At 52.1% G+C, this 20,623-nt stretch overlaps 2 protein-coding genes across 5 annotated transcripts; both read left to right on the forward strand.

The window, feature by feature from the left end:
• The first annotated feature begins 1,563 nt into the window (after positions 1 to 1,563).
• On the forward strand, positions 1,564 to 8,113 carry MECR (mitochondrial trans-2-enoyl-CoA reductase). Of its 3 annotated transcripts, none has more exons than XM_040086393.1 (10): positions 1,564 to 1,688; positions 3,091 to 3,188; positions 3,356 to 3,487; positions 4,932 to 5,075; positions 5,159 to 5,261; positions 5,473 to 5,575; positions 5,975 to 6,048; positions 6,440 to 6,500; positions 6,956 to 7,028; positions 7,318 to 8,113. In XM_040086393.1, the coding sequence occupies exons 2-10, from the start codon at positions 3,143 to 3,145 to the stop codon at positions 7,479 to 7,481; spliced, it is 900 nt and encodes a 299-aa protein (XP_039942327.1). In that variant the 5' UTR covers positions 1,564 to 1,688; positions 3,091 to 3,142; the 3' UTR covers positions 7,482 to 8,113. The 3 variants fall into 3 exon arrangements, with proteins under 3 accessions (XP_039942327.1, XP_039942328.1, XP_039942329.1); XM_040086394.1 differs by lacking the exon at positions 1,564 to 1,688 and adding an exon at positions 1,698 to 1,831; XM_040086395.1 differs by lacking the exon at positions 1,564 to 1,688 and adding an exon at positions 1,736 to 1,850.
• Positions 8,114 to 11,695: 3,582 nt separating this feature from the next.
• On the forward strand, positions 11,696 to 20,623 carry SRSF4 (serine and arginine rich splicing factor 4). 2 transcript variants are annotated; one of them, XM_040086168.2, is made up of 6 exons: positions 11,696 to 11,850; positions 15,151 to 15,293; positions 16,153 to 16,265; positions 17,927 to 18,141; positions 18,967 to 19,050; positions 19,214 to 20,623. In XM_040086168.2, the coding sequence occupies exons 1-6, from the start codon at positions 11,744 to 11,746 to the stop codon at positions 19,980 to 19,982; spliced, it is 1,431 nt and encodes a 476-aa protein (XP_039942102.1). In that variant the 5' UTR covers positions 11,696 to 11,743; the 3' UTR covers positions 19,983 to 20,623. The 2 variants fall into 2 exon arrangements, with proteins under 2 accessions (XP_039942102.1, XP_039942103.1); XM_040086169.2 differs by lacking the exons at positions 11,696 to 11,850; positions 15,151 to 15,293 and adding an exon at positions 15,648 to 15,842.

Raw genomic sequence — 20,623 nt, forward strand, 5'->3', positions numbered from 1 at the left:
TGGGAAGATCTGAGGGTCCGGGAGGAATCTGTGGGGTTGAACGGAGCAACTCCTCCCTTGGATATCAATGCTTTGCAAAGCAATTCTATGGGGAATGAAATACCATGTGCTTGAGAATGGGGGGAGCAGTCAGGGGAAGCATTTGGATTTTGGGGTGATGCTGGTGGGCTTTGAACCCCGACACTGCAGAGTAGGGATGGAACTGACCCCCTAAACTGCAGGTGCCAAACTCTGGCCACGGGCTCCTGTTGGAGCGCCCAATCCACCCCTGGCCCCCCCAGGGGTTCTCACCCACCCTGGGTGCTCCAGACTACAGGGACCAGCAAACTCCAGGGCTGGCACAGGGAGGGAGGGTGTTAATGAATGAATCTGCTAATTACACATCCTGTGCTGGGCAAAGCAGGATTTAGGGAGCTGCTCCCAGCATCCAGATGGAGAAGTTCAATCCTGTATGAGAGAAGAAATAATTTTCAAGCCCCACTGTTCTCTGTGACAGGTCTGTCGGGAAGGCAAGAGGCTCCGCTTCTCTTTTCCCCCTCTGATCTAATCAGTTTTAATTGGAAGACTAAATGAGACCTTTCCTTCAAGTTAATTATACAAAACATTGAATTAAATTACTATCAGGTATTTTTTTCTCGCCACTTGTATCAGGCATCTGTTGTTTAAAACAATCATCTGACGAACACTTCCCTGCAGCTCTCCCTGCTGGGAGCACGTCCATCCTGGATAGGGCAGGGTAGTAAAGGCACGGGGTAATAAAGCAGAGAAAAGGGACTTTTCTCCTCAAAATCAGAGCTATGGAATGATTTGGGTTGGAAGGGACCTTAAAGTTCATCCCATTACCCCCTGCCATGGGCAGGGACACCTTCTACTATCCCAGGCTGCTCCAAGCCCTGTCCAGCCTGGCCTTGGACACTTCCAGGGATCATGGGGTGTCTCATAAAAATGATCCTGGAGGTATTTTCCAATCTAAATGATCCCACGATCCAGTGACCACGTGGACCAAGATGCTCCTGTGCCCAGCACCGATGCCCCTCACACAGAGAGCTTGGCTGCTCCGACCCGGACACAGTTAATTTCAGAGAGCTTTGGGGAGGGACAAAGCAGCGAGAAACGGGCCCGGGAAGGGGGAGGGTCCCGGGAGGGGGCGGGTCCCGGGTGGGGGCGTGTCCCGGGTGGGGGGCGTGTCCCGGGTGGGAGGGGTCCCGGGTGGGGGCGTGTCCCGGGTGGGGGCGTGTCCCGGGTGGGGGCGTGTCCCGGGTGGGGGCGTGTCCCGGGTGGGGGCGGGTCCCGGGTGGGGGCGGGTCCCGCGTGGGGGGCGGGTCCCGCGTGGGGGGCGGGTCCCGCGTGGGGGGCGGGTGCCGCGTAGGGGGCGGGTGCCGCGTGGGGGGCGTGTCCCGGGAGGGGGCGGGTCCCGGGAAGGGGGCGGGTCCCGGGAGCGGGGGGTGTCCCGGGAGCGGGGCGGGACCCTGGAGCAGGACGGCCCCGCTGAGCCCGCACTCGCTCAGCGCAGGAGAGGCCGGGCCGCCTTAAGGGCGAGGGGGCGGGGCCGGCCGGGGGCGGGGCCAACCTGCAGCGTCACCGGCGGCAGCGCCGGGCTCAGCCGTAGAGCGCCGAGAAGTGCCGAGTTCAGCCGAGCGGAGCCGAGCTCAGCCGAGCGGAGCCGAATGCAGTGGCTGCTGCGCGGGGTGCGGACCCCCCAAGCGCTGACCCCCCCGGTTCGGGTCCCCCCGGTTCGGGTCCCCCCGGTGCGGACGCGATCGGCCGCGGCGGGGACCCCTCCGCTCGGGCTGCTCTACGAGCGACACGGGGAGCCCGCGGCCGTCGTGCAGTAAGGGAGGGACACGGGGGTGCGTTGTAGGGAGGTGCAGGAATGGGGCGGGGGTGAATCTGGGGGGCATCGCAGGGAGGGGGTGCAGGTGTTGGGCCAAGGCTGGGGGTGGGGGGCACAGCCGGGTAGAGATCTGGAGCGGGGACTTCCCCAGGGTGCAGAGAGGGCTGGGGGCGCAGGTGAGGTTTTGGTGTGCTGCAGGGCTTTTGGGGGTGCAGTGCAGGGGGTGAGGACTTGCCCGCCCCAGGTGTAGAGGGTGAGGAAGGGGTGCGGCTCCTGTGGGGCCCCCGAACACGCGGGGGGACAGGAGGACCCTGGGATGCCCCAGTGTTTTCCTGGTGCCATGGTCTCACAGGTGGATGCTGGGGGTGATGCCTCTATATCCCCCACCCTCCTGCTGCTGCTTCTTCAATTTGCCTTAAACCACGGGTTTTTCTCAAAAAGCCCATTGTTGCTTAATCGGAGTTACGACACGGAGGGGCCCGAGCCTCAGCATCACTGCTCCTCAGCTTCATCCTGGGTTGCATCCCATTGATGGGTCTTCTCTTTGAGATCCCAATTTAGGGACCAAAGCAGCATCACGAGGATTTTTTTGGGGCAGCTGCTGATGCTCAGCATCAAAAGTCCTGGAAAGCAGAAAGTTGTAGTTTAGTGGAGTATAGGCTTTTTTTTCAAGGGAGGAGACTGAGGTCTTGCTGCCCCTCTTGAACCAGCTCAGTTCATGCTGATATATTATCCAGAAGCATCTAGACACCAACCCCCTGGGTTTTTGGAGAAAGACTGTTGCTTTTCCAAATGATCGTTTAGTTGTGCAGTGGTGCTTGTCACAAGTGCCACTTCCTGAGATTTGCTGCTCTCACCCCATTGCTTGTGCAAGACCAGTCTTGCTTTGTGCTTTGTGACTTCTCCTTTTTCACAGATTTCCAGAAATAGCCTAGGTTCCCATAACGCTCAAGCAGGGCAGGATGAGCCCTATAATCCCCAGCCAAAACTGTGGGTTTTTACGCAACCTGCTGAGTTTGTTAAGTTTAGTGAGCATCACTGGGCTTGGTGACATGGGATTGTTTGGGTGGCTTTTAGCAGCCTCCTCCAAAACTCTGTCCTTCTGTCTAACATAAATCTGATTTTTAATGGGATATGGTGCTGTTAATTCAGGTGGGGTGTGTAGGTGATACAGTCACCCTCCAGCTTCAGCCAGAGCACAGAAGACATCACCAAACTGGTGTTAATGCCTTTTTCCTCTGTGTCTCCCTGTTCAGACTGAAGAGTCTGGAAGTGCCCAAGCTGGGGGACGGCGATGTCCACATCAAGATGTTGGCAGCCCCCATCAATCCCGCCGACATCAACATGATCCAAGGTAACGTGTTCGATTAATACTTTGCAAATTAGTTCTTGCAGGATGCTCCCAGTTGGAAGGGACCCACAAGGATCACCAAACCCAACTGCTGTCTCGGAGGGTTCAGAGATGGCTCCTGGATGTTGGGGTATGAGGGGGTCTCCAGCTCACCTCCAGCTTCCCTACAGGGACCTACCCCCTCCTGTCACCACTGCCAGCCGTGGGAGGGAACGAAGGTGTCGGGGAGGTGCTGGAGGTCGGGCGTTGTGTGACGGCTCTGAAACCTGGGGACTGGGTCATCCCTGCGGACGCCGGCCTTGGTGAGTTCATCCTCGGCACTGCTGTGCCCCCGCTCACCGCCCACCTTCAAAGCATCTTCCCAGGGGATTTTTGGGGTGCTGGAGCCCCTGGGGGTGCCCAGGCTTGCTCAGAGAGCAAACCCATGGTTGTGCTCCTGTGTGAGCCGTGGGGATTTTGGGGGTTCCAGAGCTCTCCAAAGCACCGTCTTTGCAGGGTGTGGATAGAGCTGTGAGCCCCTCCTCTTAAAGCAATTGCACCTGATGGGATGGGACTCAAAATGGAGAACAAAACTCCGTTAGGGAATGCTGGGCGAGGGAAGCAGGAGTTGGAACCGATTTAGTGCCCTGTGAGACCAATCATAATGAAACAGTTGGGATAATTGATGTGGTTATTTCTTGCCTGTTTACGTCTTGGGGTTTTTTTCACCACCTGTTTTTAATTTTAATTAATTAATTGATTTTAATTTTATTTTTAATGTGTTTTTTAAAAGCAAGCTCAGGTCCTGCTCCCCAGCCCCAGCAAGTGATGCTGCTTATCCTCCACAGACACAGGAAGGCTCTTGGGAAGAATGGGGGTCCCCAGGGAAGGGGCTCCTGTGCACAGGACTCACCATGCACCCTAGAACACCTGGAATAGGAGCAGTGGCAATGCCATTGCTTATGCCAAACTTAAATTTAGCAGTAATCTTCTTTCCTGTAGCATAGACCCTTTCTGTGATGTCTGCGCCATTATAAAGCATTGCAGCAATCTGTGCTTTTCTAGAAAGAGCTGCATTTTGTCCCATCAGCTTAGAGTTTCCCTAAAGACCTGGGATAAAACATTTCACATAGGCAAGATTGTGGTGGCCTCACTGCAGTTTTCTCTTTAATAATGCTCTGCTGGGAAAGTGTGAGAATTTATTTCCCAACAAATGCTTCCCATGCTCATCCAAAATGCCAATGGCCTGATATTTGCTGGTTGTGGTTTAGTGTCACAGCTTGCTCTTTGCCTATTTCTTCTTAAAAGGCTTTTTGCTAAATGAGAGAAGGAAAATGATGGAGTTAAGAGCCAAATGGGGTATTTTTAAGCATAAAAACACTAAATAGATGATAGAGTGTTAAATTGGATATAAGTGTAAAGGGAGTAAAGCTGACTCAATTGGCTTGGAATATATGGGCTCATCCATAGGATGGAGAGTGTTTCCATTATCTCTGCACACATGCCCAGGGAATCCCAGTCCCATTATCCCTCTGGGAAATGATAAGGCTTTGCTGGGTGGTAAATCTTGGCAGGCAGCGAGGCATCCATTCCTTGCCTCTTGGAGCATTTTGACTCTTCTCATACGGGAACCCATTCCATAATTCCCTCTCCAGGGGGTAGCTGGTTCCCAGAGCACTGCCAGCACCAAGGCTACGGTGTGAGCTGATGGGTTTCCTTTGCTTTCCTCCCCTGCTGTGGCTGTGCCCGTGGCGCTGCCGTGCCCAGGGACGTGGCGGACGCAGGGGGTGTTCCCTGAGAAGATGCTGCTGAAGGTGCCCAGTGATCTCCCGCTGCTCTGTGCTGCCACTCTGAGCGTCAACCCCTGCACGGCGTTTCGTGTGCTGGCCGACTTTGAGAGCCTGGCACCTGGTATGGCCCTACCCTGAGGGAGCAATCCCACACAGATTTCCTGGCTGCCTCTGCGGTGGGAATCTGAGTTTATTCACCACCAGGTGACTCCGTCATCCAGAACGCTGCCAACAGCGGTGTGGGCCAGGCCGTCATCCAGATCGCCAGGGCCTCTGGCATCAAGACCATCAATGTGGTGAGGGACAGGTGGGTCCACTGGGGAGGAGCAAGTCTGGGAGCTGGATGTGCTTATCCTGCCGTCCAACCCAGGATTTTCTCCTGTTTGCTCTTCCAAGTTGTCCTCCAGCCTCTTCCCAGTTGTCCCCATGCAGCGCCGGAGCAGAAGGAAGGAGAAGGTGGAACTCTGCTTCCTGGCCCATCTAGTCCTCTTTTTTTAATCTCCTTTTTCCCTCCCCAGACCTGATCTCCCGAAGCTGGTGGAGAGGCTGATGGCCCTGGGCGCTGACCACGTTGTCACAGAGGAGATGCTGAGGAAGCCAGAGATGAAAGATATATTTAAGGTACCTCAATGCCGATCCCACTGGAGAGATGATTCAGGGCTGTCACTGCTGTTCAGCACTGGGGAGAAGTGCAGGGATGGTGAGAAGGAGAAATTTCTAGATCACGATTTTTAGCCCCAGAAGTGGAGGTATTTTGCTCTGCCACAAGGGAAGGATCACGGATTTTGGTTCCAATCAGACTGGGCTTGAAGCAGCCTGGTCCAGCTGAAGGTGTCTTCCTGCACATGGCAGGGGATTGGAATGAGTCCCTTCCAACTCCAGCTGTTCTTTGATTCTGACAGATTTTAGCTCTACTACTCTCAGCAGCCCTCAGTTAAACATTGAGGTTACTGCAGAAGCTTTGTCCCATCTCCTAAAGGAGCCATAAAATTTGGGAACCTTTGTCATAAACCCTTGCAGAGCATCCCGAGGCCTCGGCTCGCCCTGAACTGCGTCGGAGGCAAAAGCACCACGGAGATGCTGCGGCACCTGCAGTAAGTTTGCCTGGGTGGGGCCTTGGGCACAGGCTTGGGGGCAGAAACCAGCAACAGAGGGTCCTGCTCTGGAGTCTGTTGAACTTTTGCAGAGGGAAGATGAATAGAAAAGTGGTTTTGGATAACTACAGTGCTTTAAAGTCTCACACTGCTGGTGGCTGGGGGCAGCTGGGGTCCAGTTGTGAAGGTCCTCCCTGTGTAACTGGTCTGCTGAGCTGCAAATTCAGCTACTGGCGCACAGAAGCAAGAGGAGAGCCTGGAAAGTGGGATCTGAGGGGTAACTGGGGAGCTTTGGGTGCAAGGACAGCCCCAGAGGGGTTGGGGATGGCAGAGGAGGAGGTGGCAAGTCAGAGCTGGGCCCACCTAACCCAAGAGCCCTTTCCTTCTCCAGGCCCAAGGGGACCATGGTCACCTACGGGGGGATGGCAAAGCAGCCTGTGATGGTGCCTGTGGTGAGTACTGGGTATGCCCCTCCTTAGTCCCCTGTGCTGCACTGCGTGTCCCCGTCCCCTCGGTACTGTGGGCCCCAGGCGCAGATTGAGACCCTCCGGTCTTTATTTGCCTCATGGGGTCTGTCACAGGACCAGCCGCGTCCCACTGCTGGGCTCTTGGCTTTTTATATGGAAGGTTCGGTCTGCCGAAAAATTCCAGTGGGGAAATGACCCCGCAGGTGCTGAGCATCAGACCTGCCCTGACTCCTCACCTCAGTCACCTCTCCACGTCCCTGGCTCACACACGGGAGCTCTCACACGGGGCCTTACTGCTGCTTTCCACCGCTGTCACGCGGGGAGGGGACGCACGAGTGTCACCGCGTGTGTGAGGGGACACGGGGGTCACTGGATGCACAAGAGGACGCAGGAGTGTCCCTGGGTACTAGGAGGACACACAGGTGTCACACGTTCCACAGAGCGCCTTCATCTTCCGGGACGTGCGGCTCCGCGGGTTCTGGATGACGCAGTGGCGGAAGGAGCGCGCGCAGGGTGAGCCGGGGGGCTGAGGGACCTGAACCAGGGGGGCTGAGGGACCTGAACCATGCTGGGGTGGGAGCAGGGCCAAACCCACCCAGGGCTGTCCTCACTCCCGCTCACAGAGCCATCTCTGCTTGTCCCAGGGTGCTGAGACGCTGGTGATGGGCTCAGGCAGGGAGCGTGCCGGGAGCTCCTCCCTCATCCCACATCACACCCAGGACGCCGTATGGCCTCGGGTGGCTGTTCCCAGGGGCGGTGCTTGGCCCTGCAGGGACAGTGACAGCTCCCTCCTTCCGTGCAGACCAGCAGAGCGTGGCCGAGATGATGGAAGCCCTGTGCCAGCTCATCCGCAGGGGCCAGCTCACGGCCCCGGCCTGCACCGAGGTCCCACTTCAGGACTACAGGGCAGCGCTGGAGGCCTCCATGAAGCCCTTCGTGTCCTCCAAGCAGATACTCCTCCTCTGACCTGCGGCTCCTGGAGCCCTGTCCTGTTCCACAGTCTTGTCCACAGATTTGAGGGGGGAAAAGACCCTCCAGATCCATTTTATTTTTTTTTTTCCTTTGTTTTTCACATTTCAGGTGCCCACTGAAGGCTTTAAAAGCCTCCACAGCTTTCTGTGGAAGTGCTGCAGGAAGGAGGCTGCATCTCACTGTGGCTGGGGGGAGTTAGGGAGCCCAAATGATGGCTCTCTCAGCTCAGGGTGTGAAAAGAGCAGCAGTTCCCCCTCATATGTGCTTTTGGGGCTGTCAGGGCTGTAGTTATCCCAGCTGGAATGTGGGATGGTGAGGAAAGCCCAAGTCATCTCCCTGCAGCCCCTCTGGCCCCAAGCCTGCTTCGAGTAGGGGGAGCAAGGGGCGCAGAAGAGGATGCTGTGGTTGGTACTGCTGCAGCTCCTGGAGGAGCCCTGGGTCACCCCTGGCTGGGTTTTGCCAAGGGCACTGCAAGGGCCAGAGCCTTTGGCCATCAGGGGCTGGAGCCAGACCCTCTGTCCCTGAGGGTCCCCCTGCCCGGGTGCGGGACAGTGACTGTGACTGCAGAGCAATGTGAAAAGATTTATTATTGAGAACAACCAACAACGTGTTCTTGCTTCCTCCTGTGCTGCTTTTCTACCTCTGTGACCCCACAAGCTCCCTGCTTTTCCCAGTCCAGCTCTGGCTGAGGCCCGCCGGCGCTGGCCGTGCAGGTGGGGCAGTGCCACGGGCCAGAGCGTGGCCATCCCAAACCACAGAGGGCAGGGCTGGGGCGGCGCAGCCCCGGGCACCTGCTCAGTACCTGGATTTGGCTGCCCAGAGCGGAGCTTGGCAGTGCCAGGAGCGTGAGGGGCCCGTGTGGGGCAGAGGAGCCGTGGCTGGGCAGGAGCTGCCCCCTGGGTGCAGCGGGGCTGTCTGCAGGGCCGTTTGTGCGGGGAGGGCCTGGCACTGCCTGGCCGGGGCGTTGTGCCTGCCCATGGCTCAGGCGCTGTGGAGCTGCTGCTCGGAGATGTCTGGGTGTCATCCTCCTCCTCCTCTGCTCCTGCTGCCAGCTGAGCATCGAACCTTCTCCTTGAGAGCTTTGCCAGGATCTCAGTGCCGGGGGGGCACAGCTGGGGCATTCCCCAGCACCCTGCACACCCCTCCAGACTCAGGGCGGGTCATCCCTCATGAAAATGGGGTTAGAGTAGAAGAGCAGCAGCAAAAGGCAAAGGAAAGGACCTGTTTGCTGCAACAAGGAGGAAGAAATCCGAGCGAGAACCAAGAGTTGGCACAAGAAAAGACAAATGGGTGTTTAAAGGACTCTTTGGCATTTCAGGCTTTGGCTGAGAAAAGTGTTAGGACAGGGCTTTGTTAAGTCACAACCACCCTCATGTTCTGAGCATTTGGGAGCAGAAAAGTGTAGGGTTTTCAAAAGCCAGAAAACTGGTGAAGAAACCCAAAGCCCACTAGTTTTCATCCACCTCAGTGTGTCCAGAGTAACTGACAGCAAGAAAAAATGAAGCTGGCTGCTCCTATCTGGTCTCCAGCCTTGTCAAGGCTCATTTTAGCTGAACTTGAACCTCCCTCTGAGTGTCCCAGGGAATCTCTGAGTTGGGAGCAGCTGACATACCTTTCCCAGTGCAGACCTGGCTGCTGCTACTACTCAGAGCTCCTCCATGGAGGTCAGCAGGGGAGAATCCCCTTCCATGCTGCAGAATCCATGGAACATGAGCTGGAGAAGGAAACCTCTCATGGACTCCATTTCAAAGATCTTCTGGGGCCCCCTCCTACCCAGCACTTCCTTCCTGAGGAGCTTTTCTCTGATCACAACACAGTTCCCATGGTTGCTCCACCAGATCAACTCAAAACTCTGGCTGTTCAGGATCTCCTAGAGCTTCTTGAGGAAAGAGTCAGCCAAAGGTTTGGTGCTGGCAGAGCTCTCCAAGGAGCAAAATTTCATGTTGGGGTCAGAGGATTCATCAGACCAACCTTCAAGGCATTTTTGTCTGCAGAGGGTCCAGCGGCAGCATCCTAGGGTGGTCCTGTGTCCTCTCCAGGATGGTCAGAAGCTGAAGCCACCCACCAAGCAGGATCTCCAGCACAGGATGTCTCCTGTGAAGGTAGCTCCATTTTGAGTTGTTTTTCCACAGCTTGGCTGCCTCCAACCACCTTCTTGGTCCTGGCAGTCAGCAGGATGGAGTCCCGTGGCTCCAGCTGCCTGGGAAGTTCCCAGCCTGTGTTCCATCACAGTGACATCACGGTGTTCACCTGTCTCCTGGCAGAAGGAGGTGGGAGATGCAGAAATAACCCCCAATTTCCCAGAGAGCTGTTTGAGCCCAGAGCTGATTCCAGCTGTATTTCCATGTGGAATGTCCTGCCAGGGCTGTGCTGTGTCCCAGTGCCCCTGGGAGCAGTGCCCAGGGAGGGATGGGGAAGGGAACAGCACTGGGCATCCAAGTGCCCCAGACCTGAGCTTTTTCATCTGGGCACCTTCTCCCCCATGCAGAAATGGAATTCCTCTGGGTAACCCAACTGTGTGGTGTCTACAGGGCTGCTTCTCCTGTGACTCCCTGTTCCTGCGTGATGCTCTCAGCTCCCAGCAGACTCTCCGTGCTGCTTCACAGGATGAACTATAGGGGAAATGTTTGCCAAACACACCTTGCAATGGAAATAACCTCCCTTGGGCTGGGTTCCTCGAACTTTCTTTGCCTCAACCCAGGGACCTCACTGGGGTTCTCCCACCCTGTGCCCAGCTCCCAGCACACTCCGAGGTGGATGACTGCAGCTGTGGAATTGTGTGCAGGCAGAGGAATAGTGAGGGACTGATTGTGTCAGCTGAAGACTCTTCCAGGATTCAACCTGGAGTCCTGGATGAGTTGGTGGGGCTATGGCAGGGCCCCCTGGATCTACCAAAGGCCTGAGGGGGCCAGGGAGGTCTCGCCTCACCAGGAGCTGGCACTGTCACTCCCGTGCCACAGGGAGGCTGTGGAGGACAGCTTAGGAAGGTGTACCTTCATTTAGGGGCTATTCTGGGTGCCGTGGAGTGAGGAGAAGAGCAGGGCAGGAACGTTGCTCAGGGTTGGAGGGAGCACTGTACAACTGCATATGTGCTTGGAAGAGCAAAACTCTCTGAAATTAAACCCCACTGCTATGTGGTGACTAAAAGGATGTGTCAAAGCCATTTCATCCTCCCTAAAACCCCTCACACTGAGACCTCCCTTAGCAGAGAGCAGGTGTGCCCCAGGATAGACTCTGCACCAGCATCTCCCTTCTGCTCCTCCATCCCTAATAAATCCCCCAATATTTTGCATTTTCCTTCCCCCTGCCAACATTGGAGGCAGAGCCCCATCCTGTGCCTCAGTGCTTCCTGATCAGTGGATAAAGTGGGGGGGAAAAAAAAGGAACTCAGAGATTGTTACGAGCACTATTAAGCATAACATAAACCAGAAAAATTAATGCAAATCTTTTATCCCCCATTGTTTATTTGCCTTAGCAATAAAACCCAACGTGCTTTACTGAACTCTTTCACAAAATGTTCCGACCTCTCACTCCTACACCAGGGTACAAAAGAATAAATAAATAAATTTAATTCTCCTTGTCAAGTGAGCAGGATCATGGTTGGAAATCCAGCTGCTGGTGTTGCACCTACACAATATTAATCATTTTGGAGGTGCTGATGGGGGTTTTTTAGGGGGCGGCTGCTAATGCTGGAATGTTCCAAGAGCCTCTGCTGGGATTTGGTTTGATTTAGGTATTTGACATCTTAACCAAAAGGATAAAAATAATTCCCCAAACCTGACGTTTAGAGTTCAGTAAGAGGCACGCTGTTGCTCGCCAGAGGGAATGAGGAGCAGCCGAGGCTGCCCACGGATGGGGAATGCCGTGGGGGGACCCCTGGGCACCCCAAGTGAGTGGGGATGGGAGACCCTCATTCCTGCCTGCCTTCGGGGTCCCATCAGGGTCCAGCATTTTGGGAAGGGGGCACTCCACAGGCCCCTGCCAAAGAGAGGACCGCATAAGTACCTCGGCAGCCTCACTAGTGCCCTGCACCCGGGAAATGGCGATCGACGCATCCTCCCCATGGGGAACGGGAGCCCCACGGAAGGGGCCGGTGGGCCCCACCCGGCGGCGTAGCCCCTTTAAGAGCCAGCCCGGGAGGGGGCGTGGCCCGCCGTGACGTTGCCTCGCGTCTCTGCCCGCGCGCCGCCGTGACGTCAGGTGGCCGCGCGGCCCCCGGGCCCCTCACGCGCCCCGGGCCCAGCCCCGGCCCCGCGATGCCGCGGGTCTACATCGGCCGCCTCAGCTACCAGGCCCGGGAGCGCGACGTGGAGCGCTTCTTCAAGGGCTACGGCAAGATCCTCGAGGTGGATCTCAAGAACGGGTGAGCGCGGGCCCGGCCCGGCCACCGGGAAGGGAGGGCCCAGGCGCCTGAGGCCCTTCGAGGGGCCGGGGGGGAAGAGGCCGCCAGGGCGCTCTGGGCGGCGGTGGGGGCAGGACGGGTGGGTCGTCCCCCTTGGGTGGGGGTGAGAGGGACAGGAAGCTTGGGCTCCCCCTTGGTGGGGGTCGCGAAGCTTGTGCCTTTATTGGGACATGTTGGTTTCCCTCTTTTGCGGAGTGGGCAGGATGCTTCAGCTTCCATCGGAGGGGAGACAGGGCGCCTGGGTCCCCCCTTTTTTGTGGGGGAGAGGATGGCCGGGCTTTAATTGGGAAAGGGCAGTCTGCCTAGGTTCCTTTTCTATCCCAGACAGAACGTCTGGGTTTCTCTTTTTTTTTTTTTTTTTTTTTTTTGCGGGGGAAGGGGCAGGACGTCTGGGCCGCTACTGGAGCAGGGACAGGATACGTTGGTTCCCCCTTTTCTGGGGGAGCAGGACGCCTGGGTTCCCCCTTCTGGGGAGGGAGACAGGTTGCCTCGGATCCCCTTGGGAGGCGGGAGCAAGGCGCCTTCCTCCTCCTCCCTTGGGATAAGCAGGACGCTCGGGTTTCCTTTGGGGGTGGGGGGCAGGATGCATGGGTTCCCTTTCTTGTCAAGTAGGGACACGACGTCTGGGCCTTTTTTGGGGGAGACAGAATGGCTGGGGGGATGCAGATACCTGGACTCTCCTTTGGGTGGGAGTGAGGGAAGCTGGATGGTTGGGTTCGCCTTTTTTGGAGTGGGTGCAGGACACATGGGCTCCTCCTTCGGGGAGGGCCCGGATGGGTGGGTTTCTCCTCTTTGGAAGGCAGGACACCTGGGTTTCTGTGACAGCTGGGGAATAGGATGGTTGGATCCCACTTCAGTTCGTAGAGACCACCTCATCTGTGTCCTGCCCTGCTTTCTGAAGGGAGTGGGTGTCACCCTGAGGCCCAGGCCCCTCTGCACCCCAGGCAGGCACTCAAGGGTGAGCCAGGCTGCACCCCAGGAAAACACCTCCCTAAGAAGAGCCCCATTGTTTGGGGTATGGGGTGCAGAGGTGCTCCTCCACCTCCCAGGCTGTCTGGGGTAGTGGTCTGCTCCCCCCAAACCCACCATGCCTCTGTGTTCTCACCTGTGCTGTTCCAGCAGCTGAGCCCTCACTGCAGCTCCAAGGATTGGATCCTGCTCCACCAGGCCTTGCCAAGACATTCAAGTGTGGATTTTTGAAGAAAAAGCAAATTGCCATCTTTGGTGGGTTTTTCCCCAACACTCAGAGTGTCATGAGTGCTGGTGCCTTTGCTTTTTCCAAGAAACCCAGCTTGAAGCCTTCCTTAGGAAGGCTGAATGGAATACGGATTTATCATTATATAGCCAGGAGAGCCAAGTATTAATTACGCCTCAGAAGTGGAGAAGAGGAATTTCTTGTACAAGTTAGTCCTTGAACATTAAGGTGAAAGAGGCTCATTAAGTTTGAATGCTGCTTGTGCTGGCAGGTGGACATTTAACAGGTTTATAAGATGAATAAAATCCATTATTAAAGTAAACAAGTGTTCATGTGTCAGTGTTTTAACCTACACAGGCTCAGGTGTTGTGGAAGATTAGATGAAATATCTGAGGCTGCTGTTTTCCAATCCTGCTGTGTATCCTTGGAAATGTTTGGGGGGATCAGTTTTCCTGTTGCTGAGTAAACCCCAAATTCAGTGTTTCTGTTTCATTGCGTGTTGGGGGGCGGTAGGGAGGAAGCCACCTAAACTTTCTTAACAGATGTGGAACTGCTGAGTTATGTGGCTGCTGTGGTAAAGGGACTTGTCTTCTAGCTTTTAAGTAAATTTAATTGTTGTTTTAGTTTTATATTCTGAAGTCTTTTGACAGGTTTGGAGTTAAATTCCTTGTCAAAAATGGAACTAGAGCAATCAGGGTTTTTGTTTGTGTTTGGGAAGCCCTGAGCTGAGTTGTGCTCTCCTGAGCCTTCCTCCATAGCTTATTTCTGGTATTGCTTAGGAAACAATTCAATCTTCCTGCATGCTGTGTGACTGGAGAGATTCTTGCAGTTGTTCCTGGAAGTCTAGGGGTTCTCCTTGTTGGATCCTCCACTGGGTGTTTCAGCAGCTAAACTTGAATGTTGGAGTGAGACAATGGAATGCAAAGTGATACCACAGAGCTCTAAAAGCTTAGCTGGGGCTCACTAATTGTAATTTGAGCCTGAAATTCAATGGCTTAAAGCAATTATTACCTGTGGGAAGGATGGGGAAATGAAAATGTGGGTCAGGTAGGATTCTCCATTTCAAATTGCAGTTTTTCACTGTGTGTTCTTAGTTTTCACATTCTTTCCTGCTCAGAGCTGCACTGAGTATCACAGCTCTGTGTGTGTAGTGAATGTATGAAGTGACCAGAAAACTGGATTTTTCAGCCTGCTTTTTATCTTCTATGAACACACTAAAAGCCGCTTGTGATGCCTCTAAGAAAAAACAAAAAAAAACCCTAGTTCTACTCCTGTACTTACCTGCCTGCATTTCTCTGGGCGGCTCTGAAGAGTTCAAGGCTTCATCGTAATGCAACACCTGCAGGACAGAGGGAAGTAACTTGTGCAGTGGATTGAGATCAAAGCTTCAGACTTCCATCCTTCCATCTACCTCCATTCAAAATCAGTGTTTGCTTTCCAAAGAGGAGTGTTCTGGATGGGAGGGGACCTTAGAGCCTATCCTTCTCCACCCCCTGCCATGGGCAGGGACCCTTCCGCTATCCCAGGTTGCTCTGAGCCCCATCCAGCCTGGCCTCGGACACTTCCAGGGATGATTAAGGCCGTCTCTAAGATCATGGTCGGGCTCCCTGATCTTGGAGGGCTCTTCCAACCTGAACATTTCTGTGGTTCTGTGTTTATTTGGTGTGTGGAGTAGTGCTTGCTTTTAATGGTTGGGGTTTTTAACTTCTACATTTAAAAATAAAGATAACACCCTCGATTTCATCAAAGATTGTGCCATAATAGTAATCTCTTGTTAACATAAATTAATTCAGTCATTACACTGTCATGTGATTTATCTTTTTGTTGATGAAGTTTTAAGTTCGGCATGTCGGCAGACGTTTTCATGCCTTCCTATTTCTCTCCCTGTTTTTGGAGGGGTTTTCTTTTTTTTTTTAGGTTTTTTTTAAGGCTGAAGGCCTTGAACCCCCAGGTATGCTCAGGAGACTCATCTGCAGGACAGCACACACAGGGCTCTGCAGGAACCCACGAGCTGCTTTTGAGCACAGATACCTCATCTTCAGCTCCTTTTCCCTCCCTGTCCCTAGGTATGGCTTTGTGGAGTTTGATGATCTGCGTGATGCTGACGACGCTGTTTATGAGCTAAATGGGAAAGATCTGTGTGGGGAGAGAGTGATCGTGGAGCACGCCCGGGGCCCACGCCGGGACAGCAGTTACGGTTCTGGACGCAGTAAGCACTTGTGCATTTGTATCCATGGCTTATTTTAAATAAAACATCGCTTCACTGTTTTATAAAAGTAATTTAAAAGGAAAGCAATACAAAGTTGTGACTAGTGTTCTGTAACTGTAACTGTAATTGTTGATCTGAATATTTATTAATTTGTTGTATTAAACTTTTAATTGATACATTAATAAACACAATTTCTTGTACCATTTTTATTATTATATATTTTGTTTAACTATTTGAATGGTTTATTTGCAATGTGATGTTTAACATAGATTTAACAAAGACCTCAATGTTTTAATTGAAAGAGTCCTTTGAGGCTAAGATGACTGCCTGTTCCATTTGCTGACCTTGGGGTACCTTTCCATGAGTGGCTCTTTGACCTTTGTGGCCCTTGGCTGACCAAAAAATAAAGAAGCCATGTGACGACTGCGAGCTTTTCCCATTAGACCTGGGTGGTGAGGATCCCAAGGGTTAGAGACAGATGAGATTAATCTGAAATAGGTGCCTGAAAAGCTTTATTCATGTCAGATATTCAGAAAGCTTTTAAGCAATGTAAGTAACATTAGTCAACTGGCTTTATTCTGTTTCTTCTTTCAAATTGTTTTAAAAATATTAAACATACTTGCATGTTAATTCTAGTTTAATTATAGTTCCGTGCCTTGTTTAATTACGAGCTTGTAGTAAAACTCTTTTAATGCTTTGGGTCTTTGTAAGGTGTTACATGAGGGGGGTTGGATTTAGCCCTGAGGGAGGGTCTGGGACGTCTTTGGGAACACCCGGGGCAGAGCAGTTCCATGGGGGTGGAGAGCGAGGCTCCATTTCCCTGGCTGAAGCTCTGCTGTCTGCTTGTCACCTCCTAAAGGTGGATATGGTTATAGAAGAAGCGGAAGAGATAAGTACGGTCCCCCGACCCGTACAGAATACAGATTGATTGTGGAAAATTTGTCGAGCCGCTGCAGTTGGCAGGATCTGAAGGTATGAGGTCCCTTTCCTTTACCCTCTCTCTGTTACAGAGCACAAAGGCTAAAAGACATCTTCAGCAAGGCAAAGTGGTGTGCAGCTCTGCTTTGCTCCAACTCCTGAGCAACTCCATGGGGAGTATATTTTGGAATTAACTCCTTAATACAGGAGTATATTTGCATATGTGAAACCATCCATGAGAGGTTGGGAGTTGCACCTCCAGAACTGGTGGCACTGGACAGTGGGAGAATAATATTGACCTTAGCACCAGCTAATATCATGTACAGGTGTGTTATATCTTCTCTTAAGCCCTGTCAAAACAGACTCAAATCACGCCAGGGGTAGGTTTCACTAGAGATGGAGGAGTTTGCCCTTGTCAGTTTGGATTTAACCCATCAACTCCTAAGGTGCTAAAGCTGTTTGAAACAACAGCATTGTTCCTGCACAGTCTGTGAGGAATTTCCACGCCATCTAAAGCTGTTTTAAGGAGAGTTCCAGGGAAAGGATGCTTCCTGAATGAGTAATGATCCAAAATCTCTGCCAAAAACTTATTTTTGAAGTCCAAAGGAGTGGCCTGTGATTTTCAGTAATGGAGGTGTTGAGTGACACTGTGGAGCCACACAGTACCTCTGAGTACTCTGGATGTGTTGGCTCATGATTATCCACATTGTGGATTCAGGGAGCAGGATTTTTATAGTAGATGCAAAAAGATTAGTGCTTCCTTATCAAACTGAGCAGCAATGGTTAAACCCACTTGTTCTCATTGGAACACTTTCTCTTATGATTTTCTTTTAAGGGTGTGTAAAATTTGTTCTAAACAAACTTTGAAGTAGTAGAAACTGGTCTGTAATTGAATTTTACACTAGTTCAGGTACGTATGGAGATGCTTCCAGTCTCTTTGTTGTTAATGCTTCACACCATCAGTAGTTTGTCTTTGCTTCTGTTATTAAAATTTTAAGTAGAGCATGGCATGATTAATCCTACAATGGATGCATTAATGCATTTTTGGGAATATCTTTCATTTCAATGTACTTAAAACAGGAGTAGCTGGGTTGAAAACAAACCAAAACAGAGCTCTGTGCCCTGTTTCCACTGCAGCCAAATTCCGCGGGGATTGACCAATACCCTGGCCCAGCAGCTTGCTCAAAGCAGGGCAGAACAGACCCCTGATAAACAGAGGGGTTTAGGAATGGAAATGGAAGCATGAAGTGGGAAAATTAATTCAGCTTGAAGTTCTGTTGGGGTTTTTCCCTGCAGAATGAGCTGTGTGAACAAGGTGGAGGATGAAGGAAGCTCTTCTTCTCTGTGGGCTTCTTGCCTCTTCATGTTCAACCTTTATCACCTTTCCTAATTATTTTTGAAAATATGATTTAGAGAGCAAGCATTTTACTTCTTTAATTACTTCTGTAATTTGAAACTTAAGAGTCCAGAGCATATTTGATCTAAGACTTGAAGTGAGACCTTAAGTTATCATTTGGCTCAAAACTGTCTAATCACACCAACTCTGTGAAGTCATAGTGTGTTATTTGGCACCACAGATGCTGTTTGGGTCAAACCCTTGCTGACATCCTTGTGAATAGAAGAGGCTCAGGGAGCATCGTGTCAGATGTGAGCAGGGTCAGCTGGAAGCCTGGCTCTGGATTCAAGGCGATGGTGATTCTGTCCTCTTCCCCTAGGATTATATGCGTCAGGCAGGGGAAGTGACATATGCAGATGCACACAAAGGAAGGAAAAATGAAGGTGTGATTGAGTTCAAATCCTATTCTGACATGAAAAGAGCCCTTGAAAAGCTGGACGGGACAGAAGTAAATGGCAGAAAGATTAGATTAGTGGAAGACAGACCTGGATCGAGACGGCGCCGCTCTTACTCCAGGAGCCGAAGCCATTCAAGGTATGTCTGTAGTGTATCTCAGGCTGCAGTTAATGAACATAGAGCAAATTGAGACTTTTGGTTTCCAAAACACCTTGGGAATGTTTAGAGTTCTCAACAGGTCTATGTTTTTGAGCCTGCATTAGTGTCCGGGGCAAATGAGGGCTGTGTTCTGAGGTGTCTCCCTTGGATGTGTAGACCTGCTTCCTGGACACCTGTCGCTGTTCTTCCCTGATAACTCAGCCCTTGTTCCTTGTGGGAGCAACTGTGTGGCCAGTGGAGCCATGTACATGGAATGAAACAGAAGGTGCTTCTAACACTTCAGCTCTGAACACTCTGTTCTGCTCCAAGCACCAGAACAGTTCTTTCTCAGCTTGGAAACCTCCACCTGTTCCCATTTCTTAAGGGATTTGTTGATTTCCTTGTCTGACCAAGAGCTGCTTCAGCAGCACCAAGTGTTCTCCCCTTTCCATTCTGGGGCAGAACTCGTTGCAAGAAAACTCGGGCAAATCTTTACTGTTCTAGAAAAACTTGCTTATGAAATCAAAATTCAAAGTCAAAGCTTTATGCCAGTGTCTCAACATAATCAAACTGTAATTTGATTGGGAAAGTGATCAACCCCTAAATAAACTGGCATCTTTTCTTCCAGATGAGCACCCTGCTCGCAGCCAGACATGGCATCAGGGATGTGAGGTGGGGAGAAAGGTGCTCTGTATTTGTAACTGTGTTGTGTAACTCTGAACATCTGGCTGCTGAAAGGTGCTTTAGCATTGTGGGGTTCTGCCCATGGGGGCAAAAGCTCCCCATGGACACATGCTAACGTGAAGCTGGTTCCCTGTGTTGCAGGTCTCGCTCTCGAAGCAGACACTCCCGTAAGAGCAGGAGCCGCAGTCCCAGTAGCAGCCGCTCCAAGAGCAGATCCAGATCCAGGTAGGTCTGTCTTGGGAGAACTGAGGGCTCACACTTCAGTGAGAAGCATCATGTTAAATTTGCAGCAGGAACACTGTTTTTCTTTTCCCTCCCATTCTCTGCATGCTCTGCTCAGACCCTTGCCGCACTAAAGCAGAGCTGTCTGTTGCTTTTGCACTTCCAGGTCTGTGTCCCGTTCCAGAAGCAAGAGCCGTAGTCGAAGCAAGAGCCGTAGCAGAGGCCAGAAGGAGAGAAGCAGGACTCCAAGTAAAGAGGATAAAAGTAGGAGCCGCAGCAGGAGTGCAGAGAAATCCCGAAACAAAAGCAAGGATAAATCTGAGAGTATTCTCCATAACAGCGATGAGAAGACCAAGAGCAGGAGCCGCAGCAAGGAAAAGAGCAGGAGCACGAGTGGGAGTAAGGAGAGAGGAGAGGCGAGGGAGAGTGTGAGGAGCAGAAGCAAGGAGAAGAGTAGAAGCAAAGACAGGGAGAAGAGCATTAGCAAGGCTAGAAGTAGGAGCAAAAGTAGGGATGAGAGTAGGAGCAGGAGCCACAGCAAGGATAAAAGGAAAAGTAGGAAGAGGAGCAGGGATGACAGCAGAAGTAGAAGCCGGAGCCGCAGCAAGAGTGAGAAAAGCAAGAGGCGCAGCAAGCGAGACAGCAAAGGTAGCAGCAAGAGAAGGAAGGACAGCCACGAGCGGTCCAGGTCAGGCTCCAAAGGAAAGGAGCAGCTCAAATCCGAGTCAGATAAGAAGGAGGCAAAAGGAGAGGGGGAGGGTGCAGTGTCCCGCTCCAGGTCTAGGTCCATTTCCAAGTCCAAACCAAATGTCAAATCAGACTCTCGTTCCAGGTCCAAATCTGTTTCAAAGCCAAGGTCCCGGTCCAAATCCAGGTCTAGGTCTGCCTCTAGGTCACACTCCCGGTCACAGTCAAGGTCCCGCTCTAGATCCTAACCTTGCTGCAGCCCCACTTGGAATGGTTGGAAAAGTCTTTTGTACATGTTTAGTAGCTGTAACCAAGTGATTGAAGTAGAAACGTCGTTGATGCTGTGTGTTTTTAACAACCTGATGGTCTGTCTGTCATTAACTGCAGCGCTCTCTCCCTGCAGCGCTCTGGTGTGAGGCTGCTCCAGTCATTTTCTATCCAATAGAAAGGTTCTCTTTACATACAGCTCTTCCTCGAGCCCCCAAATTGCCCTGTTTTCCAGGGAGAGTCTTGCAGGGCGTGAGCACTGCGCCCTGGTGGGTTTATGGGATTGCAGTGATGACTGATAGGTAGGTATGACAGATTCAACAGTCTTTACCCTTGATTGATGCCCTTTGATGTCTGCCATTTAGTGGAAGTGCTAAGTCTTAAGTTTCATACTATTTTTGCTCATATGGACTTACAAAGTTGTGAATAGCACAGTCAAAAGGGAAAAAAAATAGAGGTACTTGCAGTAATCTATAGGGAAAAGAACTATAGTTCCATATTCTGGTATTGTGACAATATCCTTGTTTTATATTAAATTTTTTTATTTTATTTTTCCCTGTCTTGCAAAGTACAGTGATCCCCGTTTCCATGAAATTTGAATAAAGACTATTTTTGCTTGATG

This window comes from Hirundo rustica, chromosome 25 (genome assembly GCF_015227805.2).
Source record: "Hirundo rustica isolate bHirRus1 chromosome 25, bHirRus1.pri.v3, whole genome shotgun sequence".
NCBI classification, from domain to species: Eukaryota; Metazoa; Chordata; class Aves; order Passeriformes; family Hirundinidae; genus Hirundo; species Hirundo rustica.

What these genes read in the sequence shown, in the direction of transcription:
- SRSF4 (XM_040086168.2), top strand. Translation starts at nt 11,744, where the DNA reads ATGCCGCGGGTCTACATCGGCCGCCTCAGCTACCAGGCCCGGGAGCGC. An exon ending in CAGTTACGGTTCTGGACGCA is followed by an intron (nt 15,294 to 16,152) that starts GTAAGCACTTGT and finishes CACCTCCTAAAG; the next exon opens with GTGGATATGGTTATAGAAGA. An exon ending in GCAGTTGGCAGGATCTGAAG is followed by an intron (nt 16,266 to 17,926) that starts GTATGAGGTCCC and finishes CTCTTCCCCTAG; the next exon opens with GATTATATGCGTCAGGCAGG.
- MECR (XM_040086393.1), top strand. Translation starts at nt 3,143, where the DNA reads ATGTTGGCAGCCCCCATCAATCCCGCCGACATCAACATGATCCAAG. An exon ending in GAGATGCTGCGGCACCTGCA is followed by an intron (nt 6,049 to 6,439) that starts GTAAGTTTGCCT and finishes TTCCTTCTCCAG; the next exon opens with GCCCAAGGGGACCATGGTCA. An exon ending in GCGGAAGGAGCGCGCGCAGG is followed by an intron (nt 7,029 to 7,317) that starts GTGAGCCGGGGG and finishes CCTTCCGTGCAG; the next exon opens with ACCAGCAGAGCGTGGCCGAG.